We start from the raw sequence: 15726 nt of genomic DNA on the forward strand, positions 1-15726 counted from the left end.
TTTTTTTTTTTTTTTTTTTTACACTGTACAGATGCAAAACCCTCCTCTCTGATCAGCCCTTGCAGGGTTTCCCACGGGTTGTCCTCACTAGCAGCGCTGATGGCTGTGAGGTTCTTAGCTCCCCGCCACCATGTCCATACTCTATGCATTAATCATTATTTGCAATCCCGTGATGCCCACAGGGTGCTGCAGCCTGTTCACATATAAGATGTGACCCCTGCCATGAAGAGTTCACCATCCAAGGGCCTGGTCCAGCAGAAGCCTGTGACTAGCTCGGCTTCCTGGGATCAAACCCGCTCTCCATCCTGTAGAGCTTATAGCGCAGCAAGACGGCGGAGTTAGCATCACCGAAGACGGTAGAAATTATTGTCTGGGCCCTTTAAGCACTACAGTCAGAGGGGCACTTTGCTGTGCAATATCATCCGACTTTAATTAGGAGTTAGATCCCTACACAGCATTGACAAAGGGCAGATCTGTTTTCTTTCTGCGCAGGTACGTGTCTACCTTAAGCAGCGACCGAAGAGTAGACTCTGATAAGGTTCTCCAGTGTTTGAAGAGCCACCGTCTCTTTACCAAGGCAGAAAACTGCATTGCCAACAAACTGCCTGATTTAAAGAGCACAGCTGGGGTAGGTGGAGCACTCCTTGACTCTTGTCTTGTGTTCTGGTTCATGGGTTATGTTGGGGGAGCAGCAGGCATTACAGACTTTCCCGAAGGAAAAGCATTTAGCAGAGGTAGGTTGTTAGCAGGGCAAGGAACAAGGAAGTGTTAAATACTCAGAGGACTGAACATAAAATCATGGAAAAGTGGGGCTGGAAAGCACCTCAGTAAGTCACCGCTCCTCCTCAAGGCAGGATCATCCCTGCCTAAACCAGCCCAGTCCACTTTTGGTCTAACATACCTTTCTCTTCACTGTTCCTTTGGCTGTTGCCATCTCCAGGCAGCGATGGCGTGGGCGGTGATAGCAACCATTGTGCTGTTCTCGGATGCGGTGCGTGACATCCAGAAGCTGATGGCCTGCCTGAAGAGACCCTGCTCTACTGTTTCGGTCATGGAGGTCGCTGAGAGGTTGTACTGTCTGGCCACCCTGCTGTATGCAATGAGGGAGAAGGACATTGATATCAGCAACAGGTGAGGAGAAAGAAGCTGTCACCATGAAAATAAATGTCCTGGTCCTGGGTTCTGTATCAGGAGCCATGGCTTTGCTCAGCCTTCCATGGGGCTGGAAGAGACCCCCATAAATCACATAGTGCAGCCCCTTGCCTGGGGCAGGATCGTCCCTATCCAGATCATCCTTTACAAATCCACAATCTAACCTCTTCCTCCAGGCTTCTCTTCTAGCAAAGAAAAATCAAGCTTCTTCACTTAGGACATGCCCCATAAATTGGAGGTTGATTTTTTTGGGGGTGGCAAGGGAAGGTGCATGTGGTACGTGAGTATATACGGTAGTTCACAGCAGCTGAGTGCAGTCTGTCAGCAGTTCAGCATTTTTATTCCCAAGTGCCATTGTATTCCAAAAAGTAGCCATGGAAAACCAACGTTTCCAGACCCGGCAGCTCTGTTTCTGACGTGCATCGGGCATCTTATCTGCTTATCCCAGGTATGGTAGCAAACCATTGTTTCCACTCTTTGCAGAGGAGAATTTGCCCGGTGGTAAGAGGTAGGCAGCTCTGAGGGTAGTGCTGAGTTGGAGATGGCTAATTTAAACTCACTCTGCAGCTTTGGCCACATCGCTTTTCCCCTCTGTCTACATGCTCTAATTTGGTCTGTAGCAGAGTTGTAAGGATTATTTAATGAATCAAGCAACTATATGCAGACCATTCAAGATACTGTATCTTATTTATTCTAAGTGGGCTGAGCTCTCTCTTGGCTCACACATCAGCAATAAGGTTGTTAACTAAGCTCCCACAGCCAAACTGTTGGCGGTGGCAATGGAGAAAAAGAGAGAGCTTGATGCTATTGTTGGATATGTGGTTATAACAAGAGATTTTATTTGCAAATGCAGCTCCAGTGAGAAGCAGGAAACAAGGAGCCGCCCCAATTTGCATTTACAGTTGCTTTTTAAACATATAATAGCACTTTAAATACTGAAGTTCTGCTCATTTAGCAATCGCTGCCTGTAACCAGCTGCGTTTGGCTTCATGTCTGATGAAAACCTTGAGCTCGGTCATATCCAGAGGGCTACCATCTGGGCATATTAGCAACAAAACAGCTATCTCTAGTTAAGACAGAAAGAGCCATGGCTGTCTATAGGCCTCAGCACCTCTGGCCCTTTTTTGTTAAGGGGCACTGTTATCTTTCCATGACGCATTGGAAACAAGTTTGAAGTCATCTGGTCTGGGTATAGAGCACTGTGGGGGACGAGTTGGCTAGTCCTCTCTTCAGATATTACTTTATTGGCAGCACTGATTGCTTCTGGGGCCTTTTTTGAGTGTAGAGGAGTAGTTCATGTTTAGATGAGTGTCGCTGAAGATCTGTTTGTATTAAATTTATTATCTTTTTTTATGCTTTCCTCTAGGATCCATTACAATATATTCTATTACTTGTATCTGATGGAGAGCTCCTGTTCTGCTGTTAAGATCGTAGAGCAGCCAGTGCCCAGTTCACCATGCGCGAGAGACATCTGGTCCAGGTAACATTCATGTATTGGATGTGGTAATAATAATTAGATGCATTTATAACTATCGTCGGCCACGTCCAAGAGTCAAGGAGACAAACCAGCCTTCAGACACTAACGTGTATGCTGTTCTTTTGCCTGCCTACATGCCAGCTGATCCCATACGTGAACCCCAGTCATTAGCTAACTGTTTGGAGGGGAATAAACTAGTACCCAATTTAGTTCTTGCTCTGCCAGTAGCATCCCTTCTGACCCCGGGAAAATCCCATAGCATTCATGTGCCTCGGTTCCCCATCTGTGAAATGGGTCTAGTCATACTTCCCAATGTCTCAGGGCGCTTGTGGAGACAAGTGCATTAGACATTAGCAACATTTGGACACTTGTGACCAGCCATAAACAGATGTTTCCTCCTGCCTGGGTTCCATCTTTGATTTTTATTTCTCAGCCACGAGTCCCATTTTCTTGCCTTGGAAATCTCCAAGTAACGACTCTGTCACAGGGGCAGCTGGTAGGAATGGACGCGTTCTGCGCATGGTGGTTTGTTTGATGAGGGTTTCAGCGAAGCCAGAGGGAGCACACAAAGTGATGCACCCCACCAAGGGCAGTCCTGTGGAAAGAAACGGCTTGCTCTGTCGTTTTGTTACTAGGAAAATTTACTTTCAGTTATGAACATAATGCCATTGCGTGACAAACTGAATTGCTTTTGTAAATGTTAATTAAACCTCACAGCTCCCCTGTGAGAAAAGGATTAATTATCCTCTCATTCACAGTGGGAATGGAGGCACAGAGAGGTTGAGGGTCCAATTTTCAAAGCAGCCTGACTTTCCTGATCAAAGATAACTGTGGAGACAGAGTCCAGGTCATCTTCAAGGGGTTTGAGGCTCTCTGCACCTTATGGTGTGTCTGTGCCATCTCTATACCATGCTCAGAAGTGCTGTTGAGATGCACATGTCCCAGCTCACTGCTGCTTTACACATGTGCAATACACCACCTCTGCTCAACCCTAGAGCTGGGCTGGAGCATGCGCTCAGGACCAGCAAAGTTATTATGGTGTTGCCTGCATTACTGCTGCAAGGGATGCTGGCACCAAGGGGCTCAAACGCATCCCGCGCTCTCCGGTCCGCATGCACACTCCAGGGCTGGAAGTTTGCAAGGGAAACCGTTCCAAAATGACCCCTGTGTGTTCATCTCAAACCCTCAGTCTCCAGCAGAGCGGACAGCAGAGCAGAGGGTGACACTAGAGCAGCCTCAGGGATGCATTTCTAGTGTGGGGTATCCCTGCAGAAGCCACCCAGTGCCAGGACCTGCTGTGGCAGCGGTACAGACAAGCCCTGCATTGCCCCATCCTTGAGAGCAGCCGTGAGCAGCAATGACACAGAGGAGGCATCAGCCCAAGTGTTTCTGCAGGCAGGGGTTGGTGGCTGAGGGACATTAGAAGCTTTTTGAAAAGCTTGAACCTTGAGCAAGGCCCCCTGCCCCTCCTTCAGTTATCTCCAGCTGGATTGCTTTTCCCATCGTTATTATTTACCATATTTACTTGCATACTACATACTGTCAAATAAAACATGTTTGGGAAGGCAGAATGAAGGGCAGTGGTAGGGGGGGAACCTTTTCTGTGTAACCAGACTATTCACAATCCGTTCCCTTGTTTAAGACATGCACCCTGATTTTTTTATCACTTATTTTTGGGGAGGAAGGTGACTGGTATGTGATTAAATAAGGTAATTGCTCAAAAAAATGGGCTTTCACTCAGTCCAAACTGACAGCCTTGCTCCCTGTGTCAGCTGTCTTTGGGCTCATGTGGCCTTACCCTCCATCTGTTCTTCCTCTCGCCTCTCTCCATTCCAGCTCTTCCAAAATGAGGGCTCTGCAGCTCTTTGATCACACCCTTCTTGTCTTTATTTTCCTATTTGTTTCTATTTTTATTGTGTCATTATGCAACAGAATCACTTTTTTTTTTTTCCAACCTTTATAATTTTGTTTTTCTTTTCAGGAGTAAACTTGATTTAAAATTAACCCATGAACAGCAAAGGATCCTGAACCATGAAATTGCACCGGGTCATATAGTAAAAATCATGGCATTTGCAGGTAAGAAACCTGACTGGGCTCCAAGGCACAGGGACATTTGGGCCAAAAAAATAGCTAATTAGGCACTGACATGAACTCCCATCCTGCTTCATTTTTCCTTTTCTGGAGCTGGGGTGGCGTTGATACTTGACCACTAGGGCACTGGGCTTAATAGCCCAGGGGGGCTCTTCCCATTCTCAATTCTTACAAATGCAGCAAAAGCTGAATTACCATATTTACTTGCATATCGCAGAGCCCTGAATAACATGCAGATCTTATTGTGGGGAGGGTATGGACAGTCTTACCTGTCCTTGGGGGCTGGAGGCTCTGGCCATACAGTATGGGGGCAGGGTCATCTTAGCAGCCTCATTCCCCCTCCTCTATGGAAGATGCTGCTACTGCAACAGCTACAGGTGTAACTTTTCCACAGCCTAATTGTATGTGAACCAACACTATAAAAGTCTTAATTCTACTGTAGGCACGATGGGATAAAACAGTAGCCACTGGCTGCGCAGCAGGGAGAGGAGAGTGAGGCTGAAAATGGAAATCCTGTGGTAGCTTCACAGGGATCTAGCCTCCAGCCCATGCAGAGTTTCTTCATTTAGGACATGCAGCCCAATTTTCCTTAGCTCATTTTTCAGAAAAAGGTGTGTGTGGTATGGGTATAAATACGGTAATTAAGCAAGGTGCACTTTCGTGGAGAAATAAAATACAAGCACATAAGCAGGGAGGAAAAAGCCTGTGAGAACACTAGTCCATAACTCCAGCTCCCCATGCAGTTACAATAAGAGACACCTCCTTTCACAACCGCACAAAAAAAAGAGAGAGAAAATCAAGGTCAGTACATTCCAAAAAGAAATAATCCTCTGGATGGACCTTAGCATTGCCATAAAATCAGAAGATTCAATTGAGGGTCATTGTGCTAGGCAATGAATGGTCAGGTACCAATGGCAATCCTTGCCCTGGAGAATGGGCATACCAGGATATGATACAGTGGACGGATGCAATAGCTGGAAAAGAGGTGGGAGATGGGGCCTCGCAGGGAAAGCAATTAATTATGCATTGAAAATGGCAATCACAGCTTGCCACCTGCCCAGATAACTGTTGGGAAATCATTGCCTGAGAGTATTATCAAGCAAGAGGAGTATTATCTCCTGCTTTGAGAGAGCTGGGCCATTTTATGGCTGATTGTAACCGTGGTGGCCACAGGTTGGGATTGTCGGGGCTGACTTAGCTGTGTGGCTCCTGTTCATTTCAGTGGATGCTGTGCATGGCTGAGAGCCCTGGATGAGGAGCGGTCCAGGGGATAGCTGGGCTGGAGCATTTTTGTGCCTCTTTCTTCTTTCCTCCAGGTACTGGAAAGACCTCAACTTTGATCAAGTATGCAGAGAAATTTTCCAACCTTAATTTCCTGTATGTGGCATTTAACAAGTCTATTGTAGAAAATGGGAAGAAGCTTTTCCCCTGTAATGTCACCTGCAAGACTTTCCACTCGTTAGCTTTTGCGACTTTTGGCAAACAGTGAGTAGTGGCTTTCCCAGCCCCCTGGTTTTAGGGGCTGGGCCACCTTTAAAATGTAGCTGTGTGTCCACTGCCTCCTTGTGACTCTACCAAGGGCTGTTCCCCAGGATCAGCTGAGAACATTATGGGGTTGGGGAGCTGGCACTCTTGCCCCATTATTATCTGTGTCTCCTCTGAAAACCCTGTCTTCACATCATGTTTCTAGATCCATACATTTTGCATTAGGGAGGCATTAGGTATCTTTTGAGGAACACCCACTAACTACCTGTTTGAATCACCTTTCTGCGTATACTTAACATGTCCTGTGTTTCTTAATATAGAAAATAAGTTAATCGCACACACTCCTGAATTGGGATCTCAGGCATGGTCTGCGTTCGGTTGCACCAGTGTGAATTCATTCAGTTAAGGCCCTCTGCAGATACTCTCACCGTTGCATTTAAACCTGGCATCAGCTGATTTAGCTCTAGCACTGTATAGTACTGGGTTTTGCTTGGGTTTAACTAAATTGGCCTCAAGCTGTTTGCCATTTGAAATCAGAGCCGCTGTGACTGTAGACCATGCGTGAGCAAATGGCTACAAGAATGAGGTACTGCAGGGTCAGCCAGGGCATGTGCATACAGTGCATCGCTGGCTCTGTGTTCATTATATCTGTGCAGTCCCTTATCCTGTGACAAGTGCAGAACAACTCAGCCTTTTTTGACTGGGGGAAGCATTTAACTCGGGTCAAGAGCACATATGAGCAGTCACCCTGGCGTAGCTAACATGCTGTAAGTTCACCTTCCAGCTTCCCCAAGGTGACTTGTTCAAGTACCCATGCCCTGACTTCTGAGCTATCCTGGACCACATTTTGTAGTATACACGTCAGCTATAGGTGCAAAAAGATGGCACTCCGCAAGTGGTGAAGCTGTACTAGCATCCTTTTCCCACATCTGGGCACGACTGTGCTGGCAGAATCATAGCTACGCTTCTGGCGTGTAGGAGGGAGTTGATGTAGTTACACCACTGAAAAAATCCTTCTCCTTGACCGCTAGGAGGCAACAACATCCCCATAATGTAGACAAGCCCTAAAAAGGGAAGGCATCTTTTTTTATTATTATTATTTGGTTGGTTTTGAGCTCTTGTTAAGGCCTATTTAGCTCAAAGGCCACCATAAAGGATTGGAAAGGAAACCTCTTTTTGTTGAAGAGTCCATATCTTCCTTATGTGAGAACTCAGAACCATCTTGCCCAGGTCCCTCACAAAAACCTTCAGCAGAATGGGAGCAATCTGCCTTAATAATCCTTTGAAATAATCTGTCAGGATTGCTTAGATATCATAAGGACTTGAAACAAAAAATAAAGGGCACAAACTCGGGGTTTTCAACCCTTTATGCCACCTTCACACCTTTCTGCCACTAGAAACGGTTGAACTGCGTCGTACAAGATGGTCCAGTGGGCTGGTCATTATTAGCCTTGCGGCCTCAGGACACCTGGGTTTGGTTCCCTGCCCTGCCCTAGATTAACTGTGGGACTTTGGGCAGGTAGGTTTGCTGTGCAGGCAGTGCTATGGCAGCAGGAGATGAGACCTGGTGGCAGAGCTGTGTCCAGAGTTGGGCACGGGGATGGATGGTATAGCCATGTTGGCTTAGGGAGGAAGGGGGCATGATCTTCTTACACCCCCGGTTGGCATATTGGTGCTATAAACTCTGTAGTGCAGACCAGATCTTAGGTGATTTATGCTCTTAATTTTTTCATACGTGGGGGCAAGAGCATTTCCCTGCATCATGGGTGAAGGAAAGGCAGCTACAATAAACCCTGCTACCTTAACACGGACTGTTTGAGGCCTTTAGACAGATCCTCTTCTCTCCTTTGCATCCCAGTAATAGAAGGAAAAACTAGGTGATGCCTCCTGTCAGTCTTTGTCCAGTCTAACCGTGCCTTCCTGTCCAAAACGCAGATATAAAGAAAAAGGCAAGCTGAATTTCTTCAAGCTGTCGCCTTACACAATCAGCTTCCAACTCAAAACCCGCGAGGGGCAGTCTCTGTTCGTGCGGGGGAAGACGGTCACTCAGACGCTCGAGAGCTTTTTCGCTTCTTCGGATGAGTTCATATCCACAGAGCACACTCCCATATGGTGCAAAAATACACATGGGATGCGGGTCCCTGTCACTGAGGGGGAGAAGAGGGTGAGTCTTGGGGATGAGGCATGCGTTTAGCTGGGAGTGGGGGTAAAGCAGGCGTTGCAGTGGGAATGTGGCTCGAGGGAAATTGTGGTGCTTTTATTTCAGCAATTGGAAACTACAGATTGAACAGGTTTTCCTGCATCCCTGAGTTTGTCTGTGCCAAGGGGAATGTGTGGTTATGTGAGCAGACAAGACAGGAGACCCGTGACACTTCTGTCCAAAGCCCTTTAAAACCAGTTAGAAGCATAAGGTTGGAGGGGAGCTCAGGAGGTCACATCTAGTCCGACCCCCTGCTTCAAGCAGGACCAGCCCCAACTGCATCATCCCAGCCAAGGCTTTGTCTACCTGGGTCTTAAAAACCTCCAAGGATGGAGACTCCACCACCTCTCTGGGTAACCTGCTCCAGTGCTTCACCGCCCTCCTCGTGAGGAAGTTCTTTCTAATGGCTAACTTAAACTTTCTCTGCTGCAACTTGAGCCCATTGCTCCTTGTTCTGTCATCCACCCCCACTGAGATCAGTCCAGCTCCATCCTTTTTGCAACCCCCTGCAGGTAGAGGTTTCCAGTAGCCTTTTAGCTGAGGTCCAACATCAGCCCCATATGTACGTATTTCTTTTCAGGGACAGGAAAAGAAAAATCCTCTGCATTTTTATTTCAGAACTCATGGTAGAGGTGATAGCTTTTACTAGACCAAATTCTGCCTCTAGACCAACTAGACCAATATGGCTACAACCTGGATACTTGCATTTTTGTTAACATTTGGAAGTCCTTCAGATGCTACAGTGCTGACAGTGAAATAGAAATAAATACCTGTATTGACAGTGCTCAGGTCTGTCTTAAGAAGCCAGCTTAGCTCAGCCCTCCACCGAGGGGTTGCATAACAGAGCAATTTTTGACAGTAGGTAGTTTTGGAGGGATTTTATTTGGATTTTGTTTTTACCTTCCCATGCCCTGCTTTTGAGCACTTACGTTACAATTCCATCTTTTTAAACATTAGGGAGAGAGTAAGAAAATAACAGATTTTTTTCCCCTTAACATTTGTGCGTGCTTTGATTGTCTGTAACTATTATTCGGGGTGTTATTTTCCTCGTGTTTAATTTTTGACTTTGTCATCCAGTTGATACTCGGTTCCAAGCCCCAAAGGCTGTCAGCTGGTAAAGTAAAACCTCACAACACACAGTCTTTCAGGTTAATTCCCTGCTAAGCACAAGTTTAACCCTCCATAATCAGGGACTGACTGAAAAAGGTCCAGTGGGTCTGTATGAGCCTTTCAGCTCTAGGTCACCAGGTCAAATCCAGATGAGATCAAAGGGAAGGAGGGTGGTGAAGCGCTGAGACGGGTTACCCAGAGAGACTCAAATCTCCATCCTTGGAGGTTTTTAAGACCAAGCCCTGGCTGGGATGATATAGTTGGAGCTGGTCCTACTTTGAGCAGGGGGTTGGACTGGATGTGACCTCCCAAGGTCCCTTCCAACCCTTGTTTTCTCCAGTTCTATGAAAATGGTTGACACATTCATTTCACAGTGGCTGCTGAATGGTTGCATGTCAGGAATGAGCTGGAGCCAGTCCCATGACAAGTACCTGCCCATAATAATATATGTACAAGTAGGCCTAACAGGTAATCTCACTAGAGAGGCCAAAGAATGAACAGATGTGAAAAAACAAGCCCCCTCCCCCAGACTGTTGACATGCAAACACTTAATTGGGACCTACATTTTATAGGTAATGGCTGTTGAACAGGATTGGGTGAGAAAAACAGATGGTCCAGTGCATGGGTTACTCCTGCCTGACGTGCATATCCTGAATTTGTTGGTTTGGTGGAGTTTTTACTTGGGTTTTGTTTGCTTTTTGTTGTTTTTTTGTTGGAGGGGGTTGCTTGCTTGCTTGTTTTAATTCACTCATTTGTGGCCTGGTGGACACGTGGCTTTGGGGACAGACAGGAGAGGACAGATTTATCAAATCACTTTAGAGAGTCGTTTGCAAAGGGAAACATGAACAGGGAAAAGAGAGATAGAGATATCTATCCCACAAACCTAGGGGTACTTTCTTTCAGGGCTATCTGAGAAGTTTAAATACAGAGAGACATTGAGGAAATTGCTGGAGAACTAATGCAATTAGATATGGCTGTATCTAGGCTTGCTATCCAACATCTTAACCCAGGAGAACGGAAAGACATTTTTGTGCCTGGAAATTTTACCTGGTTCCTTGTGATGTTGCTTTCTAGATCATTGTTGAGGAAGCAAGACGGATATGGGACAATATGAAGGCGCTGAACAGAGCTACGGAAACGAACTGCAAAATAACATGTGATGGTACGTGGCTTGCGAGAATACCGTGACCTGGCTTGTAGATAACCTTGCAGGTGGGCTACTGATAGAAGAGGCAGGTCTACAGCCCAAGTCTTTTATTACTTACACCCCAAAACAGAAAAATAAACTCTTATCCCAAAGCCCATCAGGTTACCCTTGACAGCACAACATGGATAACAAAAACTTATACCAGCTGGGGAGACTCAAGGTTGGCGGCAGGGGAGGAGGGTGACAGACAGATTGGCAGCAGGTTGTCTTGGATTTTGCTGAGTTCTCCAAATTTCCCTCTAGCCCAGATCCTATATTTATATATGGCTTATTATATTCTAATACATGTTCTCTGATGCATGTTATTTACCTTTTTTTGTGTTACTGAAACTTTTGGGGCAGGAACAAACCAGGTCACTTGTGGACTCGGAAAGGGTTGATTAGTTGGGATTGATGCACGTGTGAAAGTTATGCTTCTCTAGAGGGGAGGATTCCTTTTCTTTTTCCCATCACTGTCGTACAACACTGTTCAACACCGTTCCATTTCTTCCTTACCTTAGTTTACAGTCCTCTCTGAAAAGGCTGCTGTGTTTTTACAGTTTATCGAAGAAACCTAACAAAGTAATATCTATTACAGGAAAACAAGATCTAATGCATTTGGTTACACCAATCATTGCTCTAAGCTATGATATATTATATTTGGATCATCCAATTCAAGGCCTTGTGCTCTGTTTAATTGGATCCCATTACTGGTGTAGCTGGAGAGGTTGATGGCAGCCTTTACTTAGCTGACCCACCTGGTTGTCAGCCTGCAAAGATTCACCCTGCGGGCACTGAGACAGGCTTTGAGGCCGCCTGCTTAGCTACGCTTCTGCAGATGGGCCTAGGCCCCTGAAAATGGCCAGTGCTGGTAACGATACACGTTAAAAACCAAGCGCTCAATTTGAAAAGCAGCAGTAAAAGAGAAAATAGACAACACTTTTTTAATTGATGCATGTAAGTCATGCCCAAGTGGACTATTCTGGGGAGATATACCTACTGTTTTCCTGGTGGGGGTTGCTTTGTGCATACAACAGCTCTCAAAGTGTAGTTGGTATCACTGCTTCCCTTTCCAGTCGTTTTCTTCTTTGGCTGTTTGCAACCACGAAGCAGCAAAGATGATAGTAACGTAAAGGAAGTAAAAAAGTATATTTGAAAACCCACCAACCCTTTCAGGGCAACTTGTGGCCAGGAGATGCGACTTTTAAGTTAGTCTTTTAAAAACTGGATTTTAAGTGGGCGGCAAACAAACTGAAACAGTGGGTCTCTAGTTAGGATTTTCAAACATCTAAATTACGCTGTCTATTTGTTCTTCCAGGGTACTTGAAACTTTGGCAGCTTAGCAAGCCACGGCTGTTGGACTATCATGCCATATTTGTCGATGAGGCACAAGACTGCACACCAGGTGAGCAATGGCAGGTGACAGGAATCACTAGCACTTCCCGGTGTTTTGCAGGCATTAATCGCAGTGAGAACACCAGCATGACTATTATGGGTCCATCCAGCCCAGTGTCCTGTCGGTGATGGTAGCAGGTACATTAGAGCACCGGGGGAACCATCTTTTTTTTGTCAGGCATGCTGCAAATTAGCACTCTGTTCCCCTTCCCCGACCCAATCTGCTACTTTGCTTTCTGCTCCCTGCCTTGTCTGCCACCGTGTTCTCTGTCTCCGCCCCCCTGCAGTTTGAGGAAGGGTATATGAGCAGAGCAAGTGCAGGGTGATCTGTCCTCTGTTAAACCCTACAAGTTACTAGTAGTCACAGCTTTAGGGGTGTCCTAAGCCTGCGGTGACACTCCTGACGGTTGTTTCAGAGCTTCTTATGGACCTAAATTTGTCTAATCGTTTTTTGAACCCAGTTATGCTCTTGGTCTCAACAGTGTCCTGTGAACATGGATGCCACAAATGAATTAAACCTGGAGTTTAAAAAAAATGTGCTTCCTTTTTGTTTGCTTTTAAAACAACCATCTGATAATTTCATCAGATGCCTCCTCATCCTTCCACGAGGAAATGCAGCTGAAGAAGCATCCCCTATTCAAGTTTTTCTCTTTGTGACTTCAAAGACCTCTGTTGTGTCCTCCTTGCTTGTCTCTTTTCCATATGGAAGCTGCTCCACATCCCTTCTCATCAATCCTGTTGCTCCCATTTTCCTAGCTGAAGTGGGTCAGGCATATACTTTCTCAGTCTGTGTTTGACTCACCAGGCCAGGCTCTTGGAACTGCATCCATAACTGGTCAGGCGTGCATATGGAAAGATGCAAGGTGGGGTCGCTCTCGAGGAGCGAAGAGGGAGTTTTTGATGCATCTCACCAATTTTAAGCAGTGCCTATGGGTCTGCTAAGCCCATGCCAAGCAATGCTGAAACCTCTAAGGGACATGACTTCTTCTGGAGAGCTCTGTGTCTGAATAAAGCAGGACAGACAAAAGGTGATGAGATGGGAAGGGCTCTTTTCTCTTTGTAGGCTAGGGGGAACCAAAATAGAGAGGTGGTGCCATTTTTACAGGGTTATCACATAGTGGGTGCTTCTACATGTGCAATTAATGTGATACGATCAACTCCGGAGCAGTGCTCCTGGGCGCAGTGTCTACACATGTGCCGGGGACAGCAGCACTTTGATCTGGGGCGGGGCAGCCCCGGGCGGGCAGCAGACATCAGCCCCAGGCTGCAGGTGGTTGCGTTGGGCGACGGAGGGGCTGCATGGGGCACAAGAGTGCTCAGACCATGGAGCTGGGTGGCTGACCCCCGAGCCTGGTGCCAGCCTGGGGCTGCTCCACCCTGGCTCAAAGTGCTGCTGTCCTAGTCACCATCTACACATGCATTGCAGCACAGTAGATGACTCTGCCATATGATAGCATTGTTCCTGACAGTACTATCTTATGGCGGAGTGAATTTACTGTGCTGTAATACCGGTGCATGTGTAGATGGCGGTACTTTACTGTGGAGCTAATTAGGCAACTCCGCAGCAGATGCACCCAAATTAATTTAGTAAGGGCTTTCCAAAAGAATTTAAAAAAACCAAACCAACCCAAAAGTACTAAAGTGACAGGGAAAAAAACAGGTTTTGAGCTTGGTAGAAAACCAGAGCATGAGAAAGTGGTTGTTTTAAAGTGAATATCTTGCTTTTTTAGGCAACACAGGGAAGCATGCAGATGCGCTGTGTTTAAGTTAAGTGCATAGCCAGGATTCAGTTACTCACAGGGTTTCAAAACTATTGGACCATGCGGTAAATAATAAGAAGCCAAAATATATAAATATTCAATTTAGGTAAGAAATGCCGAGATTATTTTCTGCCCTGATCCCCGCCACCAGCAATCCAATCGCTGTCTGAAAATGAAGAATGGCTTCAGCTCTTTTATCCTTCTGAGGGTTTATTTCTCAGTTGCTTGCTCAGGTGGGAGCAGGGTGGAGCCTGTGTGTTCATTTTGCAAACTTCTTCTCTGGAGTTTCCTCAATGCTTTGCTTTTTTTTTCTGCAGCCATCATGAACGTGGTGCTGTCCCAGACCTGTGGAGTCATTTTCGTGGGGGACCCGCACCAACAGATCTACACCTTCCGAGGGGCTGTCAACGCGCTTGTTGAAGTGCCGCACACTCACATCTACTATCTCACCCGGGTGAGGCTGGGGCACTGCAAGTGTGTGTAGGGAAATGGGGGCTTTTCCGTTCTCTGCCACTGCATTCACCGTTTCCCCAGAGGATGTTTCGCATTAAGCTCTTAATACTTAGCAACCTTTTATAGGAGAAGAATGGTCCCTCTTTGAGAGACTTCTACCCACAGGAGCCGTTGAGGTTTACTTCTGTAGGGATGTTTCACTTCAGAAATGTTCATTTCATGCTTTCTTTATGTGCTTGTATCACTAAGTTATCCTGTTCTTCGGTACCGATGGGTGGGGTGGGGAGTGTGGGAGAGGCCACTGTGTCTGTTTTAATGCCAATCCTTAGAAGAATTAAGTAGGAAGGCACCGTGAGAGATCTAGTTTAGTGGGGGTAGCTTTTTTGGCAAGAGTGCTGCCCCACACCCTCCCCGAGTGCCCCACACCCTCCCTGAGTGCCACTCCAGTCCCCTTCCCCTGCCTGATCTGCTGGTCCTCTTTCTGCTCCCAGCTGGGTGCTCTCTGCCTGATCTGGCACTCTGCTCTCCTTCCCTGTGCTCCCTGCCCAGTTTGCTGCTTTGCTTTCTCCTTCCTGCTCTGTCTGCTCCTGCCCTGCCTTTCCCTGCCCCAGTCTGCTGAATACCACACACAGGGGCTTCCCATGACACTTGTGACACGTGCAAGACAGGTTGGCTACCTCCGGTTTAGTCTGCCCGTTTGATTTCCTTGAAATGACCTGGTGGTTCTTGGTCCAGAATATAGGTGTGGAAGGGACCTTTCAGGTAATGGAGTCCAGGTGCCCATGCAACTAGCAGCGGTCAGTTGGCTCCACAGGAGCATCCAAGCATCCATCCCCTTCCCCACGTGTCAGCCCCTGACGAGCCACAAACAAGGAGCACCCTGCAGAGGGCCACAAGAAAAAAAGTAGGAGAGAGAAAGGGCTGCTCATGCCTTGCCTTTACGTCCCACTGGCTACAGCAACGAGCCCAGTGCTGTCTACGTGCGAACACCAGGATTCCCGACTACACCAGCTGTGGCAGGGCTCCTAGCCATATAGTCACAAGCTGCCTGCATCAAGTCATAGAGAGGTTGGACTGGAAGAGATCTCCAGAGATCGCATCTAGTCCAACCCCCTGCCTGAGGCAGGATGAGCCCTGTCCAAACCATCCTATACAAATCTAGCATCTAAATCAGGAGTGGGTAATTGGAGGGATGCTTAATCAGTTTTGGGGACCTGTCGAGGGCCACATCCGTCTCTGTGTGTTTCTCACTCTCTTCTCTTCTCTGTTTGTCTTGCTCTCTGTTTGTGTCTCTCTCCTCTTCCACCCACCCATTCTGGGGGAAGCCCTGCCTGGGTACACAGCTGATGTCTGATGCTGCTGGGCCAAAGCAGTCCTGCCTGCCCACCTGGCACCATGCAATGGCCTAGAGTACCCG

The 15726-nt window shown here is 46.9% G+C and overlaps 2 protein-coding genes across 2 annotated transcripts in view; both read left to right on the forward strand.

Annotated features, from left to right (window-relative positions):
* Nucleotides 1-15726, forward strand: part of COPG2 (coatomer protein complex subunit gamma 2) — a 770521-nt gene that overhangs the window by 540892 nt on the left and 213903 nt on the right. The gene's annotated exons all lie outside the window — the stretch shown is intronic.
* Nucleotides 1-15726, forward strand: part of FBXO18 (F-box protein, helicase, 18) — a 49157-nt gene that overhangs the window by 14106 nt on the left and 19325 nt on the right. Inside the window, exons 5-13 of the mRNA XM_019509638.1 lie at nt 493-628; nt 941-1131; nt 2519-2632; nt 4611-4705; nt 6037-6205; nt 8141-8369; nt 10590-10677; nt 12020-12106; nt 14174-14310. Coding sequence (XP_019365183.1) covers nt 493-628; nt 941-1131; nt 2519-2632; nt 4611-4705; nt 6037-6205; nt 8141-8369; nt 10590-10677; nt 12020-12106; nt 14174-14310 — 1246 coding nt within the window. The remainder of the gene's footprint in view (nt 1-492; nt 629-940; nt 1132-2518; nt 2633-4610; nt 4706-6036; nt 6206-8140; nt 8370-10589; nt 10678-12019; nt 12107-14173; nt 14311-15726) is intronic.

The sequence above is a fragment of the Gavialis gangeticus genome, unplaced genomic scaffold, assembly GCF_001723915.1.
Source record: "Gavialis gangeticus isolate Ggan-Ray unplaced genomic scaffold, GavGan_comp1, whole genome shotgun sequence".
In the NCBI taxonomy this organism is placed as follows: Eukaryota; Metazoa; Chordata; order Crocodylia; family Gavialidae; genus Gavialis; species Gavialis gangeticus.